At 39.9% G+C, this 23,818-nt stretch overlaps 1 protein-coding gene across 7 annotated transcripts in view; it reads right to left on the minus strand.

Annotated features, from left to right (window-relative positions):
* EYA1 (EYA transcriptional coactivator and phosphatase 1) overlaps positions 1-23,818 on the minus strand; it is a 153,920-nt gene that overhangs the window by 56,557 nt on the left and 73,545 nt on the right. For 4 of the 7 annotated variants that reach the window (XM_085325003.1, XM_085325055.1, XM_085325021.1 and 1 more), the window contains exons 4-8: positions 13,360-13,440; positions 11,344-11,413; positions 10,813-10,958; positions 6,474-6,611; positions 108-190 (exon numbers count right to left, since the gene is read on the minus strand). In XM_085325003.1, the coding sequence (XP_085181129.1) occupies positions 108-190; positions 6,474-6,611; positions 10,813-10,958; positions 11,344-11,413; positions 13,360-13,440 (518 nt within the window). The remainder of the gene's footprint in view (positions 1-107; positions 191-6,473; positions 6,612-10,812; positions 10,959-11,343; positions 11,414-13,359; positions 13,441-23,818) is intronic. The other 3 variants (XM_085325011.1, XM_085325041.1, XM_085325030.1) reach the window with 3 other exon arrangements.

Below are 23,818 nucleotides of genomic sequence, written 5' to 3' on the forward strand. Positions count from 1 at the left end.
AATTATGCTAATTTCTTACAAAGAGCTATTTATCAAGTACATTTTTTTCCAATAAAGGAGAAGTCTAAGTTTACTAAAGTCTCCTCAACTCCTATTTACAAATTTACCTGCTGTGAACTATTAAATCCAGTAGAATTTGTGAGTGAATTATTTCCTGCATATATTCCTGATGATGTTGTAAAACTGCTGCCTGAAATGAAATGAAAAATTACATGAATTACTAAAACACAGTAGTGGAAAATAACTTCCATCGTGTGATTATATCATAAGGGTATGGTATAATTGCAATATTTCCATCATGTTGATTGATTTGTATAACAGGTCAATATAGAGAAAGTGGTAATTCATTGTTCCTATACSCTGTGCTTCATCATTTGAATAAAAAGGAAAACTGCTTTCATGGAAACTGGTATTTTAGACRGGGGTGAGAGCCACCTCAGATCTGACTGCACGTTTTGCCTGTCAGGTTCCSGGTATTCTGCCCTCCTCATCTTCCTGCCCTTCTGAACCACCTCCAACACGGTGGAAGTAATGAGGGTTTTTGCACGTGCTTTTTTTTTGTTTAGCCGTAGCTGCGAGCCTCGTCCTGAGAGGTGCCGTGTCCCCTTGCAGAAGCCCACGGGCTCACTCTCCTACCGCCATTCGGAGCTGGGACCTCTCCTGTCACTGAACCAGAGTGCTTTAAAGGAAGGGGAAGAGCCGTAATTCCCTGCTCTAAAAAACTCCACCCGGCTGTGAAGCCATTAGGATTCACTAATCGATCATAGACAGCCTTGGGCCACAAACCTCCTTCTTCTCTGGCAGAGTCTACCAGGCACGACACAAAGGAAAAAAAGTACCTCTCTTAAAAGCGAGACCAAAAATTGAATTACTGTCTTCACTTCCCTCCTTCCCCCACAGCCCCCCCGCCTCGCAGGCCGACAAAAATAGACAGATGGGTCTCTCGTTTAATATCTAACCTGAGACGCYGTTCTGCAAAAGGGCAGCAACCCCCTTTCAGCTGTTTTGCCCTTGCTGGTTATAAACCCAGGAGCGACACAGCTACCAGCTGAGACATATGGATGCACAGGGTGAAACCACATAAAGCCATGAGAAAGTCTGCAGTGAGGCAACCTGCTGAACTCCTGCAGCAGGAGACTCGCACTAGAGCGCACCGCTTGCTTACAGCCTCCCTCTCCACGCAGACCTACCTTAGGACAACAATACTCTGAGATCTTGGGGGGGGGGGAAGGCTTGGAGGCGAGCAAAGGAGGTGAAGAGACTGACAGGGATGAAAAGCAATAGGAGCCAGGGGTACAGAGTCACTGATCCTTGAATATRCCCAGTACAACTCCATTAACAACCAAACGCTACAAAATGGTTATACAAAATGGTTATACATTTAGAAAAGCAATGGCTCCTGCAAATCCAAACTGCAAGGAATGCAGGGCTGCATGCTTAGTACAACCCCTAAAGGGCATTTGTGAGCCATTTATTTTTTTAAATTTAAAAAGAAAAAGGCATCCCAGCTATTAAGAAGTCAGAAGGAAAAAATATTTAAATGCTTTGACTGCAAAAGTTACTAAAAACATACACAACTTAAGCCTCAGAGTAGGAGATGTGAAGCATGTCTGACAGCAGTGGGAGTAAAAAAAATGAGCCTTAAACTTAATGTGTGATAATGACTGTAAACATTTCTCTTCTATTTGCTATTAGTGCTAAAGTTCTGTGGTTGTTGATAGATGCTACTAATCCTGTGGACTAAAATCAGATTACTTCAGCAGAAGAGTTGACATCCAAGTTTAGCAGATAGTACAGATAAATAGTACTAATGAGAAAAACATGTTGTTTTAAATTTAATTTAAAATTGGAAAACAGATGTTATTTTTTATTATAACAAACCCTAGAGCCAGAATACAGCTGAAAAATATTTTAAATTGCAAAACTTTGAAATGCTATTTTATTTCTAAGAGTGCTTTGGCTGGAAAAAAATGTAAGTTACTATGTCTCTTTTCATTTCTGTAGTTATTTCTGAGTGATGCAGTAATACATTCAAACATGATGTTTATAGGTGTGTGGTATGAACTGTTCTAAAAAGATAGAAAAGACCTCTCATAGTTGCAAGGGAAGGGGGGAAAAAAAGAACTTTTTTGGATGAATCTTTCCACTGAAAGTTTGGCAAATAATTTGCAAGAGCAAATGAGAAAAGTAATTACATGCCAGTCAGCATCTCTCCCTCGCAGACAAAGACACACACATACTAACACACAGATCTCTCTCTTTCATCTCATGGTCAGCACTGGCTCCTATGGAGGAGGGGTAGGGGTCTCCTAGACCGTAACAAACATGAAGCAGGTTTCTCAGAAACTGCTCTGTGGGCCACCCAGAATTACTGGCCTAAAGTTGTTTTAAAAATACTTCAGTTTTGCTTTTTCTTTTTTAATAATCAGGCTGCAGGATGGCATAGAGCTGCTGTTCCCGTGTTAGCTGAACTCGCACRAAAATCAGAACCCTTACGAAACGCRCAGGTTTTACTGCAACAAGTTGGCCAACTAAGCAGCTTTTACATGTGATAAAAGCTGTAAATTGCAGGTCAAAGGTCTATTTTGCAAAGAGCAAGGACCCACATTAAAGCTGGGAACCTCCGGCAGCCTAGGAGGAATGCTGGAACCTGCTGGGACTAGCAGGCGGCTCCGGCGCGCGGGACGCTCCGCCGGGGCTCCCGCGCTCTGCAGGATGTGCTCCTCCCCTGCGTGTTTTCCACTGAAGTCCATTTGCCTTCCTAGCTCTGTCGCTTTGCCATGGGCTATGTCTATCATCAGGGTACAATATATGTGGCAGAGGTTTAGCGCGGCTCTCTCGGGAGAGCCTACGGAGGCCAGATGGGCTATTTAAACTCAAGGTTTCTTCCGTTCGCTGACAGTGTTTAAAAATCCTTGGCAAACTCCCCTTTGTTGTCCTAGTAACTGCTTAGCCATCCAGCACAATATTTTTATACCGTATAATAATAACCAAATACCTTAACATTTACTTTTCATGGATGAATTCCCAAACCGATTGGTTAGTATATTCGGAAACTTCATAACTAAACCAATACTGGTGCTCATCACAGGTTTCATGCCCGTCCAGTGGTATGACACGGGGGCACATGGCAATAACTACACTTTCATCACAACAGCAGGGATACTCGAGCAGACAGCTGCAAATAGAGCTCTTGCCTTGGCTTTCCCCCTGCCCCCTCTGCATACGCTCCGCCCATCCTCACGGAGCATTCCTCATAACTGTGCCAATATAGGAACAACGGCCCATTCCCACAGCCATTASTCATGTAAGTGGTCTTTCAACATCTATGAAGCAACTTGTATGAAAAACAGCTTAAGGAACATACTCATTAAAGTGTGCGTCAGGGGAAAGAGAACGGTGTAGTTCCTCTCCCTACCCTCTCCTCGCTGTTGCAGGGATGAAACCTTCGTAACAACAAAAATCCAATTACCAGAATAATCTTAGTTACGGAGTCACACACAGCGACTCTCCTGGCGATTTTCAAGATTTGGCCATCTCTCCCTCAGCTTTTGTTCAGCGACTAATCGCCCTGTAATTTTAGCTGGGCCAGGAAAAGCACCGGGCTTAATTGGCTGCACACGCAGGGCAGCGCAGTGCCTTTACTTTCCAGGGAGACGTTCGCCCCAGGGCGAAGAACCGGCRCAACCCCATGGCTTTGGAGCACGAGGTAACCCCAAGCTCATAGAAGCTCAGACTATGAACAGTTTCTCCTTCCAAGATTAAAACTGTGAAGGGGAACAAATGTTCCTGTTTAACATCTGCTCAATCAAAAGGAGGAATCAGGTCAATTTAAAGTTTTTTGAAATATAAAAGTTAAAGAAAGCATTAAAAAAGGCATGTATTCTAGTGCATAGTATAGGTATATATGGAGAACATTTAACAGCAAGAAAGACTCAGTTAACAGGTTTTCTCCTTCACCTTCTTCTAGCTCTATAACAATATTTCATTCAAAATGCCTTCCTTATTTCCATTCATATGTTCTGCAAGGTAGCAGACCAGTTTTTTCTCCATCCATACGCCACGCCATTCAGAGGACACTRCACTCATGAGCACGACAGAACAGGTACATACATCGCGGTGACTCCCAGACTCCCCCATCGCTGACCTGCRGTTCCCCTGCCCAAACTCAGTTCCTCTATCTGTCACTTCTGCAGATGCCAGCTCCTAGCCTTAGCTCGGGGCGCAARCTGAACTCAGACACAAACCACCTCCTCCCTCAGCGTCAGTCGACAGTACTACTGTGAAATCGATTATGTGGTGTTGCCGTTGTCCCTCCTCTTTGAAGGCTTCACAACTGCACAGTCTTTACTACGTTTCTTTGGCACAATATTTTTAGGCTCTGGTCTTTCAATGTGGATAGCTGAAATGCTTTCCAGGATCTTACTGGTCCATGTCTTGACAACTGCCACCTTTACTGGACCTTGACAATTCCCATCTGATTCTCACTTTGCATATTGCATAAAACAAGGCAATATTCTTTATGACAGGTCTCTATGTAGTCCACTGAGTCTGAGCTTTGCTCTACTAATGCCAGAGTTCACTGCTTACTCTTAAAATTTTCCAACAAGCACTCTCTCACGTCATCCCATGCTGCTCCCTCTTTCCTCCCGCCACTGAATGAGTTTCCCATAGATATCTGCAAAACCACTTCACTGTCCTCCCTAAAATCCCTTTTTAGTGACATCTTTCTGCTCTGAATTAAAAAAAAAAAGAACAAAAAACATCTTTACAATTGTTAGATAACCAATACGGAGTGACTACTGTTTCTTATATCTAAGCAGCATCAGTTTTATTGTTACTTTAGGCTCTCCCAGCCTGTGTGTTTTGCTTTAGACTCCAACTTATGTTGGGACTATATTCTCATATGGCTACRTAAGTTAGAACAACAGGATCTCAAGACCTGACTATGGCACGAAGGCACTACGACAATAGAAACTATAAACAACATAGACATGATTTTTCAATAGCTGTATTTCCCAGTGACCATGAATTATCACTTCCTTAAAAGCTGGAATGTCTATCCAGGAGCTCCTAATAATCACAGGTAAGCATTTTTGGCTCTGTCCTACAGAGAATCTTTTAAATACATACATACATATATATATATATGTATGTATGTATGTATGTATGTATGTATGTATACAGTGGCTATCAGCAAAAAGCAAAACCTGGTTTTGCTCTGGTGATCTGGCTACAGTTATATCTACTCAGATGAGTAGAAGTTCACTCCTAATCAGTGGGTAGATGAAAGGTAGCATACTAATCTTATATCATCCTCCTCTCCCTTGCCAAAGTGCACTACAAGTAAGCAATACTTCAGATCTCAGATGGTCACTTCTGCCATACTGAGCTGCTCAACAAGCACAGTTCAAAAGGGGATTAGAAAAAAAAAGATAAAAAAAGAAAAGAAAAGGTCTCTCATGTCTGAGCAAAGGGCTGGATCAATATAGCCTTAAAGCTATGGAACAAACGCAAAACCTCATTCACTTGATCTCTGAATGCACTTCTGCCTCAAGACATTTCGTGGAGTGTTAATATGTACAGCTTAAATGAGGCAGATAATAAAAAGAGGAGATAAACTTTTAAAAAATGTGGCTTAATTCTRTGTAAAATCTGGAACATGCAGAGCACTTATTTCAGCAGTATTAAAATCTCTATCTGCAATTCAGGGGTGAAGAGTCCTAAAGTGGACATCCAAAATTAGCTAACTGTATGAAAAAAAGWTTATTTAAATATCTGTAAAGTGGTGAAAATCCAGAACCAGGTACATCCCACAGTCTACCAATATGGGGGGGGAGGGGGAGATGAAGAGGGGAGGAGGATGAGAAAGACTAGAATGAGGAGAAAAGATTTTTAAAATGTTAAGTAAATCAAACAAAAAAGACTACAAAATATAATTGATAATAACAACCAGCATGTACAAAGACTTAAAGCTTTTAAATAGACCTAAAGCTTTTAAATAGACTTCAAACAAATAGACTTCAATCATTACTTAGCTACCTCCACAGCTGCAGTAGGTATTTTTATCTTCTTTTCCTTCCCCAAACACACTTAGGTGTCAAATTATATTTGGCACATCCTAAATTCATAATCCTGACACATTTTCCAGGACTCACTTTGTCACATTCATTATTTTTTAAACTACTGCTATTTGGAGAAACAGWTTTTACTTTAATAACACTAAAATACTTCAATATTAAAAAAACTAATGAAATCTCGAAGTGAGGGATCTTCCAAACTGCTGAGAGCTGGCCTGTTGCCGCTCTCAGCGAAGGCAATCATTATTTCAGCTCCAGCTGCAACAGTATCAGAGGCAAGCTAGTGCTCAAGCAAGCATGCATTTTTATTCTAGCAATGTGAAGAAATTAGGGGAAAAAAAAACACACAGTGTTAACTTTATCTAATTAATGGTAGTATCTATTTATACAGACCTTGCATCTGGTAGCTATAGGGAGCCTGTCCAGGTTGAGGTGTGCTAAAGCTTGCACCATAGCTTAGAAATCCTGTCTGTCCAGGTGACTGTGACTGTGACAATCCACCTTCTGTCTTGATGCCTGCCCACAATGCACCTAAATCAGTTAGTGACAGCAAATCTATTTGTTCATATTCAAACAGGGTTGGAAAATTAAATCACTTCATTAACAGCACTTTTAACTACTGCATGCATGACAGAAGGAATACTGAGAGTATACAATGAATAAATCGGGTAAAGGCAGTTTAAAAGTACACATAAAACTGAATTTCACCAGGGAGAGGTTAAATTCAAAACTGTGTTTCCAATAACTGCAAAAGAAATTTATACATGAACAGGAAGTTGCATTATTCCTTTTTTCGTTTCTTGCCAGAGGCTAACTTTTCCATATATTCATGACATTTCACAGAGGCAGATTAGCAACTTTATATGATTTTAATGAAGCATAACATAGCCAAACTCTCCTACCATCCACCCATTAATGACATAACTTAGATTTGCATTGTATAATATTCCTGCATCAAAATTATGTGGCATTCTAAGGAGTTAAGCACCTCTTTTACAGCAGATAAAAAGAACCATCAGCATAAAGCATAATGTGGATTTTCAAAGCTAATTAAAAACTACAGAATACATTAAATCTTTTAACAAATAAATACATATAGACATGAAATATTCCTGAAGCAATCTCCCAAAGTGGGAGAAACATAGCAGTCTCATCAATCTGCACTGACAGGGAAATCCATTACACATCGCCTTCTCATTTCCAAATTCACTGATAAAATAATCCAGAGACCAATTAAATGAATGACTTGCCTCCCAACTTCAATGATTTTTCTGTAAGTTTGCAAATGAGTAAGCAAGTAAATATCAGCAAATGACACACTGAGGAAATGCACACTATTCAGCCTCTGCCATTCAGTTTTATTAATAAGAATGTCCCAATATGAACTATCATTTAAATGATTAAAAAAAATATAGCCAAAGAAATGGAAAGGTAACATAGCACTCTTATATGTTCCACTGTGGTGTTCAGTAATACCTCACTGTTCAGAAACCACCATTATTTGAATTGAATTAACTAAGTGTGAATTATTAACATTCCTTTGAAAATAACTGTTAATCTAAGTCCATTTCCTGGTTTGACCCCCCCCCCCTTTTTTTTAACGACGCTCTACAATATTTGAAGGTGGGAGAGGGCTTAGAAGTTACTGTGCTTGCRAAACTTCAGCATTTCCCTGCACACAAATGGCAGCATATTTTCTTGTGGCAATTAAATGATTATTTTCCAACTGGGGTCATTAATTATCCTTAATTCCTTCTGCCACACTCGCTAACTGCCAGACTCACCCCGTTTGCTTGTTTTTCCCTGGTGCTTACTTTCCTCTTCTATTTCATGTTGCAATTAAACAATCACATTGATGAATGTGACACCTCGTTTCCAATGGGAAACTCCTGCTATGGATGTTTTGGTATCAACAATTCCCACTTGATGTTTAAGGACCTCGGAAATGCTGGTTAAATATTACTTAGAGAAAGCTGAACCAAGTGTTAAAGTTCTAGCCCAGCTTCAACAGTCTGATCCAAGGCTCAATCTCAGATACAGCGAGGGGAGATGATCAAAGGCGGTGGCAGGAGGACGTCACTTGAGGGAAGACAACTTGGCACGGAGACCTGCTCTGCTCACCTACCTTCCCCTACAAGGCCTTCACTCACCAAAGCGTAAGTTCCCTCCTCTGTTTCTTTCTACCTTCTCTAACATGTGCAAAGAAGTGGGAAGGGTCAGTGTAAAAAAACCTAATGGGACTGCCAACATCTAGAAGAAGAAGCTGGTAAATGAGGTCTTTACGAGGCTCCTGAGGGAGCGGGCAGCAGGAGGGAGCTTCAGGAAATTCTCCAGCCTCCTCAGCAGCTTTGCAGATGAGGCAGAGCCAGGAGTGCCCTGGCAGGCAGCTGTCCCTGGCATTCCCCTCCACCCCCTTTCCTGCCTTCATGACTTCAGCACAGTCAAGGTGTAGGAGTGGAAAAACGAACAGATTAGATGCATTCAACACAGCACCTTCCCAAATTCTGCCCTAAAAAAAAAAAAAAAAAAGGCTTGAGGGAGGTCAATATGTGAATGTGTAACTATAGGTGACATTAAAAAAAAGGGGGGGGGGGAATATTAAAGAACATTTTTCCCCCTCAAGTAAGTCCCAGAGTCAAGAAACAAAAGCACAAGAATCCCTCCCATTCCAATTCAAAGTTTTTCCTTTTACATAAGTCTCCTCTCTTTATGCATGCTGGAACCTTTCTACCTGGAAGAGAGAAAGGCAAAGCATATGATACATGAGATCTGTGCTACAGACCCAAAACRAAAAAAATGGCTCTAAACAAGGTTCCACTTCTTTTCTTGCTTTGGGCAAATGAGCATCCTACTGTTCCCCAAGCAATTTATTTGGGGCACACAGATTGTATGATGAGCCTTAAATGTGCAAAAATATATATGGTGATAGCTCCTAAAACTTTTTAAAGCTTATTTCCTTTTAAATATCACTGCAAGATGATAAAGTACACCGCCAAGAAGCACCTTAGCCCCTGTCACAAGGCTCTGCCTGAAGAGACCAAAATGCATAAAAATCCATTTGGCTCAGCAACAAAAGCAACTCTGCAATGCAAAAACTACCCAAAGTCTTAGGCACAGGGGACAGACTGGGTAAAAATCAAAACAAAACAAAACAAAAGCGCAGGCAGGCATGTTAACCCCCAGCTARCTATTGCCAAGTAAAGCAACTCTCAATTACAGCCCCGACAACGGGGAGACAGCTACGCTGAAGCAGTGAAATCAAGGCCCTGCTGAAGTCAGTGGGAGTTTTGTAGCTGACTTCAACGAGGTCAGGATTTCATCCAGAGGCACCAAGCGAAAACAAAAAAGTCACTGTTTGGGCTGGCCAAGCCACCAGACAGCCAAATATGAATACGAGGTGTCCACAGGACAAATGTGTCCGGAAAAGCATTGTAGGGAGAGATATTGTCTGTTATGAGACCACCTGATATAGCTGGAAAAAACAGACAAGCACTCATCAGCAACAAAAACTCTTTTTTTTCTGGGGGGAGAAAACTCCCATCTTCTTAGTCTTGAAAATGTAGTTTAAATATTTTAAAGGATTTTGTGTGTGTGTGTGTATAAGTTTAAAATATGTGGACTGGAACTGAGAAATCCAATTCATGTTTATAACCATATTTCTGGTAGTAAGTAATCAGGATTGAAGCCATAGCAGGAATGGGTCATAATTACATAATTACTTTGGGTCATAATTATTGACAAAATATTAATGAAACACATATTTTGTAAAGTTAGGGAAAACAATAATCTATCTATTCTACCTACTGTCCACAGTAATCTGCTGTAACATATGCTTATGTGGATTTCAACTTGCAGATTCAAGATGAAAGATTCATCAGTCTTGCACTTAGAGTTTTTAATAATTTTAAGGGGCACAAGCCTACACTGTGAACTCGGTCCCCTTGGTATAAAACTTACATTACCCGAATATATTACAAAATATGCTGCTAAAAGCATGTGGATCATATATTTTCAATATATTCCCCCAGAGGAATATAAGGCCTATTTTCTAATAATGCATCTTCGCTGCCGAACTGCTATGTGGTCTGCCAGCAGACAGTCTGGCAGCAAAACGGTCTCACCCACAGCAGCTTGTTTTTAAATTAAATTTTTTGGGAAAGATTTGTTACTTAGTACTATCTTCATCATACAGACAGAGCTTTAGTGGCAATTTGCCTCAATTTTCGCCTGCAGGGAGTTCTGAAGCATTGCAAGCGGGATTTTGGGGGGTCTTTCGAATCAGGTCTTCATTCCATCGAAATCACTGCAGCTTGACTGATTCACTTTTCTTACAATAATCTAGGTCAGCTGAAAATTATTTACCAAYTTACTCCATGACGGAGTTGTGCCGGAGAGCACAACTCCTTGGGAATTAGCAGGAGCTGTGCCTACGTAACGGAAGTCCCKAGACTGGCTTCCCCGTTTCAGCGCTGCCTTTCCGTATCTCCAGTAAAACGCCTGACGAATCTCTCTCCTCGGTCCACCAGTTTAAGGAGAACAGAGCAGCCCTCCTGCAGTGGCTCTYCCACGCACGAGTCAAGCTGCGCTCCCCGCAACAGGAAAACCACACGCGGCTTTTCCACGGTAAGCGTTGGAGAGCGCAGCTGCCCCGCCGAACGCTGGCGCGAGGGCCGTGTAATCCTCCAGAAAATGTCCACCTCGGGAATACAGCGACACGGATGTGGTTCCTTACCGTACGAGGGGATTCCATAGGGCTGGCCTGGCTGCGGGTAGGCGGCGTAAGCGGTAGCTTGCTGCATCCCTGTTGTAAACTGTGTCTGCCCATATGCAGCCATCGTTTGCGAAGAGGGGGTAGGAAGAATATGCGGGTATGGTCTGCTATTGATTACAAATGACAGAAAATAGGACAGAYGCCGCATTAGACAGACATGCAAGTACTGATTTTTAGCCTTATTATAATCCTGCTACTTCATTAACACATAATCGTAGGCTGCACTAGAGAACAGAAACTGTAAGACAAAGACAAAACAATAATAATAAGTCAGTAACAAAAGARTAAGTAAAATAGGGACTTTTCCAAATATTTTTTTTTCAAATACATTCTTAGCATTAAAAAAATATACATCTTTTTTCCTAGAAGCTGCTGTGGTTTAAATTATGACTTAACAGATGGACCCAATTATTATTTTAAATGAGGTTAAAATCTGCCTATTTCAGTTATTATTATTACTACTATTATTATTATTTTTAAAAGATATCATACTTGGAAGGGTAAATCTGTGGTGGGGAGAACTGGTGTGTTTGTCTTGGGCTGAAACCACTGCTTCCAATTGCTGCACCGAGGAGAAAAGAAAGCACACAGAAGTGTAAATACACACACCAAAGATAAATATTATTTTTTCTAATAGAATTTCAGAATATTAACAAGACTTTAATTAAATTCAAATATCATTGATACCTGAGGTAGAAAATAATATTTTATCAGGAACTATGCAAGAATGCTTAACATTAAAATCTTGATTACAAATTTCAAATACTAAATTGCCCCTTTGTACAACTCCAGAGCAATAGTTGATTCTTTCCTTGCACACAGACAACATTTTCAATGCAAACAATCTATTTCCTAATGGAAACATTTGCCTTCATATTTTCAAAGGATTATGATATCTCAAGTGCAACATTTTATTAACTTTTAGAATTTTTAAGACCTACATTTTATGAAGGACCTTTATGCATGCCTCTATTGAAAACATATGGTCAGCTCCAGCACACGTGCCTCTTTTTAAAATAATTCCATGATGCATAAGATGCATTACCGTATTGCACCTCCTTCCCTTTTTCCTCATGTTATCTACTTATTTCTAAAATGCTTTCAGACCTTCAAAATAGCCAGTATTACACAAAGATGTGACAAATGTGCAGACTTTCTTAGTGAAACACTTTATACCTACAAGRCTAAATAGTTAACTTCTCTTCCGGCAGTTCAGACTTTGAGGGTTCCCCCAAAGCAGACACTGCTAACACGTAATTTTATATAAACCCATATGAAATTCCTCCAGTATTTATTCCTCCAGCATGTGTCAGATGCGCTTGTGTGCTCTGCTCTCATCCTTATTTTCAGGAGCTCCCTACAGCGAGCATTTTCCTCTCCGATTACCATTTGGGTGCCATTTCTCCCCTACGTCCCAATGTCGAGATTGAAGCCTTTGCCAGGAAGGGGTCGCTTGCAGGTTGTGAGACTACTGTAAAATCAGACAGCCAGAGAAACAACTGGCCAAAATGCTAAGTACCTGGAAATAAATGAGGCACAGGTAATTACGCTGTGCCAGCTACCCCTTTCCAGGGAAAACCCATCTYGGAGTGCTCAGCAAATGTGCACTAACGCAGAGAATCGCTCTCCAGTCCTTCCACACTTGATTTCTGTCTTTTTCCGTGGCCTGTGAGGCTGTAGATATTTCAGACGGTATGGCCTGGGCTCTAGTCACATCACCATGGACCTACGTAGCTACTATTAAGCACACAGCTTCTTCTTCTTTCAGAGACTTAAAAATATTCTAGGAACTTCATTTGCCTTTCAGGTGTGCCACTTTCACACTCAACTGCATACGCAGAAAATGGAGAATATCACCAGATCAGGAAGAGGTTAGCTACCTGGATCCTTACTGGTTGCGAGGCGTCAGACGTTGCTACTCTGGAAACGTAATCCCACTACGTGTTATTAGATTCTTTTTTATTTGATTTGTGCCATAAAAATGATGTGCTAGAAATACCACAGCTAATCTGTAGGTACGTAAAACTGTGCAAACATCTTAGGATTTTCTCACAGTATTTGTCTCATGAACATTAGCAACTAGGATGTGTTTGGCTTCCAGTAAGGAAAAAAAAATAGAAAAAAAAAGACTGACAAAAAAAACCTTCATAATAACAAATTACAACAAATGAAGAAGACCTTCACCTCAATTACAACTCAAATCACAGAGGCAGGTATGTTTACTCACAGAAGACCAAAGAGTAGTTACTTTGGGCTGGAATACTCCCCAGCTCCCCGGTGAGACCCTTAATGAAGACACCAATGGACATCAATAAGCACAATACTTATGTTCCTTACTCAGGGAAAACTCTTACTCACATACACTGCTTCAATATGATGAGCAGAAATAGGTGTAAGCTGCAAAGTGCACAAAACTTTTTAAACAGCTGTGCACAGGTTTAGACCATGCGGGAAAAGAAAATAATACATGAAAAATTGCTGAGCATAAAACCTTTGCTTATTCCTTACCTGATCCTGAGAAATTGTCTAAAGACCCGTCTGTGGTAGTAGTAGTAGCAATCTCACTGCTGCTCATTGGTTCTGTTTTAACTACAGAAATATAAATAAAATATATTCTATATGCACGCACATGCACACACACTCACAGTCACAAATTCAATAAAACAAAAATCTGCCAAAAATGTTTAAATCGTAGCTATCGATATTTTGCATTTTATGTATCTGTATGTACAAACAATGCAAAATACTGGCARGCATGATTTACACATACATATAAAATGATCAAGAGGGTTATTTCTGTCCCCAAGGAATAAGAGCCACTGCAACAAACGAGAAGTCCTCATGCAACTCTCTGCACCTGTCCTGACTCCTCTTAATCCTACAGACYCAACAATAAGGGGCTACATTTAGATCAGGTCACAGAGACATTTAGAAGCTTGAGACACAATGATCTAAGTAAAATTTAGAAAGAAGTAATTTTTAAATGGTTTTTGTCCGAGGGCTAGTCAAAATGTTCCCATCCAAACTACTTTCCAGAGGAAAAATGAAAAGTTCAAATGAAGTTAAAAAAACAAAACAAAACCAAAAAACCCTCTTTCCTCRTAGTGGATTTCTGCTTTCAAAATAAAAAAGCAAATTCATATTAGGCAACACTGAATACACAAAGGAGACACAGAAGCAGATACTTCACTAAAAAGAATGCTTTTACATTTTATTCTCTTCACAGTGGAGACCCAACACAGCTGTCAGAGACTAAGAAAGGATGAGAGTAAGAGAGATTCTCTCCTGGCTCATGCACTAGCATAATTAATTGCTAATTACTGACTCTTAATAAAGCCTCAATTCAATGAACAAATTTCACTTTCTGTTAYTACAGTGTAATGTCAATAACCACAGTATTCTGACCCACAGACCAAAGAGAGGGCTGCTCTGGTGTGGATTCAAACAGGTGCAATACCTGTTCCCCATGAGCTGTTAGAGCACCGTAGCAACCTCTCAACTGCATTTTTACACACTCAGCTTTTGGAGTTACAGCGCAACAAAAGCAAGGATGAGGACAGCGTTTCACAAACAACTGAGCTCATTTTAAAACCTATATCCTAAGAAGGATGCAGAGCTTTTGCTCTTGTTGACATACAGTCACTGCTTCCTACGCACCAGAGTTGGTGCATATCTGACCTTTCAGTGGTGCAGTTCAGCTCTATAAGACGACAGAAAATGAATCCAAGAAAAATAACGTAAACTACACCCTATTTGACATATAAAGCCTTAATGCCACCTTGACACTAAGTGTGTGCGTGCACGTGTCTGTGTAGGAACATATATAAGAACTTATTTAGGAACTGCAACCATCATTGACATAAACCCTTTCGGTGCTAGATTTGCAACGGATGAAAGGGGCGATCTTTTCCCTTTTGATGAAGGACCTTTCTTTTCCTTGCCAATACAAATTCTTACTTCCACATGCCTCGCTACTTCTTTCACCTCACCTCATCCGAAGGATTTTCATGCAGCCTCTCAAGATTTTACTAATCACTCAATATTTTCATTTAATTCTCACACAGGATGTTTTGTCTGCACTGGCTAACTCAGGCAACCAATACTAGCTCCACACAGAACTCAGCTATGACTACATTAGCAAGAAGTGCAGCCCAATGGGAAGAGATTTATAGAGAGAAACAGCCAGTGCAGAGGGGTCAGCAGCCCCAGCATGGGTGTTTTGGGAGGGAGGGGGGTTACTTCATAGAAGGTCTAGCCTTGTCCCAGGGACGGAGTGCCCACCAGCATCAGGAGCACACTGGCTGCACTCCTGGTTTCGTTTCATCTGCAAGGAAGGATGGCCTAGAGCTGTCCCCAAGGTGAGCTACAGCATGGTCGCAAGGCTGGTCAGGAGGTTCCCTTCAAGGGAGCACAGTCTGAACCACAACTCTGATCCAAACCTTTTGCTTAGGAACACAGAGTATCTCATAATGTATCCAGACAACCATTTCATTACTAAATACTAATACTAAATACTAACAGTATTTAGTAATGAAATGGTTGTCTGGATACATTATGAGATTTTTACAAATGTTCTACATTAAATTTAGAGATCCAGAGTTACACCTAAATTATCTTCTGCTTTTAGTTAAAAGAAGTTTTTCAGCTTCATMGATTATTCCAGCTTTCCCAAACTTTTGCAAGTCTTCCTAGCATAATTTCCTTAAAGCAATTATACTTTTGTGAATAACAAAGAAGGATCTTTTTCTTTATAGTTGACAACTGAAGGGGGTCAGGGGAGGAAGAAAGGCAGAGAAGAAAGATCAACACAGTTCGGAAGAAATGTTCACAGTAAGGGAGATTTCAGTGTCTACCTTCTCCCAACTCATCCCTTGTCCTGTCCTGGGGAAATGATTCTTTTATTCCTTGTAAAATAAAATACTATTCTTTTGGATCACCATAAACTATTAGCACCAGGACTATGCTAAGCTACCTCACACCATACAGAAACCTAGTGTACAATTTGCCACTTATCTGGATATCAGACCTTTGTTAAAGGTATCAGTCGGGGAAAAACCTTAAAATCTTGAAACACTCGAGAGCAATATTTTAATATATCAATAGTTAGAACTGAACTCTGTTTACTTAACATATTGCTTCTTAAGAAACAGGAAAAAATATATGAAATACACTGCAGTGCCCTCTTCATGGAAATTAGTTCTATTAGCTGATCGATGTGCTCACAAATTTTTGATAACAGCTGCTCCATAGTCCTCCTCCCTCTACTGTTGTATTTCCTGCTTATACGAAAAATAGGATTGTTCCTGATTTGGATACACATTGGTAAGGTCATAATAAATAAGCCCTATCATTCCTTCTTTAGAAACGACCATGACCTTAACAGACCTTTGTGCTGCAGCTAGTTGAGAATTTAATAAAGATGGATAGAGACTGGAAAACCCTCCATTCCCTAAGCACTTTAATCAAAATGCCAGAAAACAACTATGTATTTCCTTCTGTCTGCAGCCTAAACATATTTCAAGAAGATGAAAGCTTGCTATACAAAGAAGCAAACTAAGAAGAAACAGCCACAGTTTTACCCATCAGAAAAATCTACTACGTGGCTTCTCACTGAAAAGGAAGGTCTGTCATTCACCCGAGGCAAAGACTGACCTGYAAGATAGCAGATTTTCCTGCAGAACCATAGGGGAAGAGAGGCATGGAAGGAGCTCCTAATGTTACAAGTCTGCTGCTCTAGCACTGTAGTGCTCCAGTAATCCATATCTATTATGTCAAAAYATGGAGCTGTCCATGCAAGCAAAGCTTTGGAAGGTCACAGATTACGTTATGTGCGGCAAGTACAGACCTCACCCTTCCCATTACACGTGATGTCTCTTTCCCGTGGCTTAGTAACACACTCTTTAAACATGCTCTGGATTTCAGCGCTCTATGTTTTTCCATGACAATAAAATTTATGCAACGTGTTCCAAGCTTTCGCAGTATGACACTGGGAAATCTGCGTCACATCTATACACAACATGTTGCAAGTTTTCCAGGAATTTCCAACAGTATATTCAATTGTGGCAGACACCAAAGAAAGCAAAACAGAAGAGTTCCCATTTCTGCTGTTCCATTATCAAAGTAGAATTTTGCACAGGCATGACATTATTAGGCTTGCATTAGAGAGAGACTTTGTTTTATSAATATGCTACTAAATTTTAATGCTAGTAAAAATATATATATATATTTTACTATAATAAAACAGAGTATCAGCAAGAAGTTCAGGAAGAAATCTGATGCATTCCTCATCTGCTGCAAAAATTAAACACTAATTTAGATTTGGTTTAGAGACTTAAATATTTGTGTCATTGGAGAGATATTTTTTACCCACTGCTTTTCTCTTTCTCCTTACCTATGAGATTTTAAAAACAAGATTTAAAAAGAGACTGTATAAGAAAATAACACAACAGAATAATAGAAAAAAAATGGGACTGGTAACCTGTAACACATATGCTAGCCCTGGAAAACAAAGCACAAAAATTCTGAGATAGCGTAACTGCTGATCTAGCATTAAATTGGTTGTCAAAATACTTCATCTTAAGACATTTTGAGAAGGTAAAAGCTATATGCCTAGTTTTGTCAGCAATATTGCAAAAGGTGGTTAGTAATGAATTACAAATTAGTTTCTAAACTCCTCTAAGAGAGAGTACTTCATATCAGAACCCACAAGTTCATGTGGTTTTATTATATGAATAAATGAGGAAAATGAAATCAGTCCTGACTGACAGCTCTCAATATTCATGGAGTACAAAGGTCTCAAGAAAATAAATGAAGCAATTCATTTATATACATACATCTAAASAGAAATCTTTGGCCCTATTTTGTTTTGTCTTAGGGTGATAGGCTATGTGAGAAGAATTGCTGTAACGTAATTGAACTAGAAATCAAAAGTTTTGAACAGCTTTAATATGCTCTAGGGATGTGAGTCTTCTGTTGGTTACAATTGGTGAAAAAAAAATAGCACTGATATGTTTAGACATTACAGAGTTTAACATAATTATTAAAGCAACATAAAACATTTCCACTTTATATTCTTCACTTAGGTTCCTTTGATATTCCAAAGCCATTTTTTAGCAGGGCAAGTTACCATACTTAGGTTGATCTAATTTTAAAATCATAAGGTTGCAATTTGTATTTTAAAAGACTCCAATATTTTGCAGTTCTTCCAGTCTGCAGTTTTTATCCACTAATCAAGGCTCCACTTTATTTTCAGTTTCATTTGATAACATCTTTTAGTATCTCTCTCACCTTCTCCCCCTTTTCTGGCCCTGGCATTAAGCTAGTACAGCTATTAAATGTACTACCACTGCAAAAACAGAATTTTTCATAATATTCACAAATTCTCAATCTTCAAGCAGTATTAGTWGCTAAACAGTATGTCAATACAGACTTTCATCTTTTCACGGCTTTGGTATATCTTGACAAAGTATTTCATATGTCGACTACTAATCATACACTATTTTGCTTGACACTATGCCCCTTCTGTACCCAACAGAAGCCCAAAGCTCACCTGAAAGTTCAAAGATAATTATTAGTTACTAACAACGGTACAAAAAAATCTACCTTTGATTTCTAAACTGATGAGGCTTTCCAGCACTTTATTAAGACTCAAAACTGGAGATGAATCTTGCAATATTTGTATAAACAGGTTATTGTACTGTACTAACTGCTATGGAGGGAATTATTCTCTCCTGTTGTCACAGACGATCAAATTCTCAGCTCTTGGCCATGAAGCCTGATAAACTTACTTGCTCCTGCTTCTCCGACCAGAAGATTCCTCCTGAGTCTCATTTGTCTGGGAATTACCTGAGGGTAATTACTGCAAGGTAATTTCCAGACTAAATTTATGCTCTGTTTTCAAAGAAAGTCCCCACCCAAAGCAGCACATTCTAGTTCAAGCCCAGACTATATCCTGCTCTACCTTCCTCTGATGTGAGAAGTCTTCAGAAATCCTGAGGTATTCTGGCTACCGCTAGCCCCTAGCTTTCACTGCACRTTTTTCCCCTATAAGCCTCGTTCTTCTCTTATATTATGCATACAACTAAAAAAGCCTTAATTTTTCCTGCTCATTAGGAGCAAAAAGTCTTGAATTTACAAAGAAATGGTGCCTCCACAACAATACAAAATTGGAGAGAAAATTCAAAACCCAAACTGGCTAGAGAAATGTTTTGATAATATTTGTAGCTGTTAATTGAGTTTTAAGTCTGAATATTTATCTGAGAAGCACAGACATCAGCTAAAATAGTTTCATTCGTTCTGCCTAGGAAATCAGAATATCTGAATCAAAATAACATTCTTAGCCCTTGATATTCTCATATCAATTTATACCATACAATTGTATCACCTCTCCTGTCCAAATGGAGGCAGCACATATCCATAAACAACCCTTTTAATGGTGTTATGGTATTGTTTTTTTATTTTTTCTTTTCTTCTTAAATTCTCAATTGTGAGTCTGGCCATAGCAACTCCCCTATACATGGGTAACAGTTAGCTCCGCATGCGTGTAAAATATCTGTATTCTTTAATCAAAGCCAGATAAAAATGCCGTAGAAAGACCACACAGGCTAACTATCGCAGCCATCGATGGCAAAGAGGCTACGCTGCAGAAGCTCACAAGGCCTTCAAGCAAACCGAGGGGCTCAGGAGGAATTCCAGCCTGCTCAACRTTTCAGTGTACAAGACGCATCACCGAGACACGAAGCGCAGAAGCAGAACGACAAAGTGGGCAAGGCCTTTCATAAACAGAAAATAATTTCCTCCACATTTAGCCAGGCTCCGAACTCCAGGGCTGGTGGAGCTGCAGCCAGATTCACCCTGATACGGAGGGACAGCAGCAGCCCACCTGCCCCCGCACCCCCACCCCAAAGCAGTCACGGGAGACTCTCAGGACGTCTGGTTAAATGAGGTGGCAGAGGTAGTTCTCTCCAAGTTTTGGCACTTGCTGGCCAGGGATCAGATGACCCGGCTAACCCTAAAGCGTGACTAAGCTTCATCTTTTTTCATCTGCCTATGATAAGCAAAACCTCTCAGAAGAGCGCAGGATCCAAATGGAAGTACTATAAYGTCTACAGGGTCACGGCTCCCTGAAGATGCTATCACCCTATTTGCTATTAAGGTAGGATCTTTTACCCTACACCCGGATGTCCTGTGCCCATTCCCTGCAGTTTCTGCTGGTGCACATAGAAAGAGGAGGTTGGATTTCCTTCTGTTCTGTATTACTGGCCACACTTACAATATTTMTGTCTTCTGCTGTGGAGGGTAAGCCACACTACCCTGAGACTGCACGTGTGCGGATCATGCATCACAGCCTGGACACATTGGAGAGACGCTGCACCTCGTGCAGTTGTGTGACAGGCGCAGTTTTCGATTAAGCARTGAACATCCTCACAGGCGCCTGGCAGCCCACAGCCTGCACGGAGCCACCTCGCCAGCAGGGCTTGAGGACCTCAGGCATCCTCGGCAAGGGTCTCATGCCTCTCTGTGCTCCATCCGCTGGCAGGAATGGCACATGCTGCAAACAACAGGCTCAYGAGAAACTTGTGAAAAGGACTTATATTAAAATAATGGTGCTTCCAAGATGCTTTCATCTTAAGTAGTTTTGTTATTTGGAATATTTTCTTTCTCTCAAATGGCTCTGGGAATCAGTATTGTTACTGGCTTTTTTTTAAAGCACTCATTTCTTTCAGGAAAACATTAKGGGGGAAAATAAAATAGTGATGTTTTCACAAACAGATGCACATACATGCAGAAAAAGTGATGAATATGCAAATATTTAGAGGCCAGTCTCCTCATTCAAGACCTTGCAAAATGAATTGCTGGACTGAGGCAACAGAAAAGTGATCTCATTGGCCAAAAAGCTCTGAAAGAGGAATAATAAGAGCATTATGCTATATGGGCTCAGAATAGACGGAAGGACTCCTGGGGAAGCAGGAGAACAAAAGCATAGATAAGACAAAGAGTCTGGAAGGAAGCCAATGTGATACAGCAGGAAAAAGGTAAAGAGCAGGGAAGAAAAAGGCAGTMCAAGTTACCGTTTGCCTTCACATAGACAGACGGAGTAATGATGTGTATCTGTTTTCCAGTCTCCAGAAGTGGCAGTAGGTCAAAGACAAGCCTCTACAAACCCCCAGGTTGTTTTTGCAAGGCTGGTTGGAGTGGGACCTCTGGCAGTCTTTGCCTCTTGCCACACAACCACCCTCCTCTAGAGCTAAGCTAAGACATCCCCAGATCAAAAATTCCTGATACTAACACCCTACTCTGAAATGCAAAGAGTAATTTCATCTTTTTACGGCTATTTATTTCACGTTGTCTCAATGTGGAGGTGCATCAATTACAATTTTCACACCACTGAGCCCTTCCTCACAAACACTGGTCCAGTACTTCGAACATAAATGACTGGCAGAAACTCCAGTTAAACCTAAACCAGATACCAGAAACCAACTATCTTCTAAAAGAGAATCATTTTGTCTGATMGTCATCACCTACCACCACTTTGCACCTTAAAATATACAAAAAGTTGAATAATTACTAACGGTTAAAAAAATTAAGAATGATTCATTGCAAATGCACATGACTAAATACAATATCAAAAGATTATTTTGAGTGCTGCAAAGTATCATTAGAAGTGCAATGTCTTTTTCATTTGCAGAAATCTACATAACCATATAGTCAACACATGCCATAGTAACAACCAGCTCATACCCTCCCTACAGATTTCAGTATTTTATTCCACTAGTTTATTACAGTCCTTYATATGGAGAGCCTCACAGAACTACACATTTAATAAACAATGTAACACCTCAGTAAGCATACATTCAAAAATAACATCCATTACAAAACAAAACAAAGTGCTGTAGTTGTCCATAGAGTAAGTAACTGAGGAGTGAGGTGAAATTACAAAGAATTAGGACAGGTGCATGGCTTGGATAGTTTTGGGGAAGAAAACAGAAATCTTTTCACGGTTTGTTGAAAAATGCTGTAAACTATAGCCTCCTTTTTAAACGAAGGCTTTTGTTTTGAATATGTTATTGACTTTGAAGTGTCTTCTGCATATATAAACTCATTTTATAAGCATCACTGTAACATTATTTTCTTCTTTTATTAAGGAACAGATAAATTTAAGAAAGAGTACCCAATACCTTTTTTTTTTTGAATGCAGAGAAACTGTTGCACTTGCGGCTCTTAAAGCTGTCTAAAATGCTGCACCAGGTCCAACTTAATACACCTTGATGCTCATCAGAGACATCTACGTAACTTCACTGCTGAGTATGGATCACAAGCCCAGCAGGCTCATGTTGGTCTACTGAACAGATAGGCTCAAAAGCCTTCAGAAAGTCACTACTGAAGCCATTAAATAAAAAAGATACCGCTCTTTCAAGAGTTTCTGGGAAAAGACAGGTAAGTTTKTTTTGTAAGTCCTCAGACAATGCCTAATACAGGTTTCTCTCCACTCTGTAATATTACAAATGGACAGCAAACATACTGCACAGTGCTGCCTTTTGAACCCTGAAGACGGATTTACATTTACCAGACTTGAGGCAACCTTGCTAATGGCCACCTGCCTGGTAGTCACACGGTGGGGAACTCTGAATGCCTTTGTGTGGGATCTCATTCTCATGTTGCAGCAGGTACTTTAAGAGCAAGAACTTTTTTCTTTCCAAAGGAATTTTGATGTCCAACTCCCTTTGAAGCCTCCTTTCCTATTTATCTTTGAAAATCTGATCTTCAATTTGTTGTTCAATTTCCCTTCCCACTTGATATGAAAATGCCTTCTCTTCTTCATTCTATATACTCAGAAACGAAGGTTGAAGCACCTACATACTCCTAGCACAAATTATATGTTGTTGCTTGGAAAACTACTGCTCCTTCTCCCAGTCTTCATCTATTCTTTTCCATTACGGTTGCATAAAGCACCATAATAATGGGTCATAGGCTTCTGTTTCTCACTACATGGAATCCAAGAGAATTGACTCACATTCTTAGGATTAAAGTAAAGATCATTCTAAGCAGAAATTGCATGCAATTGGCCACCGTGGAAAACAGCTTTACACATCCTTACAAATTTCTGAACTACTCCCAGCCTTTCTCCTCAAAGTTGACCCTGTTGTTGGAACTGCCAGGAGCTGTGTAACGAAAATTAATAAACAGCAATTCAATTATTGTTTCTTTAAGTCATTCTGTATCAACCCACCACAGCAATTTGCTGACAAAGTAAGTTTAGAGATAAGGCATGACTTAAAATTTTGAGCTGCACTTCGATTCTCTACTCTGTTACAAATTTTCTTAGGCAAGTCATACAGGGCCAAATTTTTAAAGGTGTTCAGAGTGTCTGCTGTTCACTAAGACAGAGGATATTTTGTGGAAAAACACTTTAAAAGATCACGAAACATTCAAATACCACAGTATTTATGATAGACATCCTATCCCTCTTGGCATGCCAAGACTGCTTTTTTCTGAGTATTTTTAGTGAAACATTTTAAAGTTACTCTTCTACATTTGCACCTGGGAAATTTCTGACTGGTCAAGATCTATAATTTCCCTGTTACTTCCCCATCAGTGGTTTGAAGACCATGCTGCCTGACTGGGCCAGACAAAAGGCAGAAAAAACAGACACTAGCAAGGTAATTTCTTATTATTAGTATCTTCCTGTTATTATTTATGCTTTTTTACCCAAAATAATATGGAAATTTTATTTTCCCCTCACCATGCAGATACCCACAGCTAAGAAGGTTATCTCATGACCTGAAACAAGCTTAAAAGAAGTTTTGGTTTAGAGAACTCACTATACTCTAAAAGCATCTGATGACAGAGGAACTGCTGTCCAACACAAGAAGTAGTCAATCTGATTTGTTTAGAAATTTATACATAGAAGGAAACAAATAGCAATTGCCTTAAAAAAACAGAATTTTTCCAGTTGCAGTCCTTGGAC

The sequence above is a fragment of the Rhea americana genome, unplaced genomic scaffold (genome assembly GCF_003343005.1).
Source record: "Rhea americana isolate MKP2758 unplaced genomic scaffold, rheAme1 scaffold_121, whole genome shotgun sequence".
In the NCBI taxonomy this organism is placed as follows: Eukaryota; Metazoa; Chordata; class Aves; order Rheiformes; family Rheidae; genus Rhea; species Rhea americana.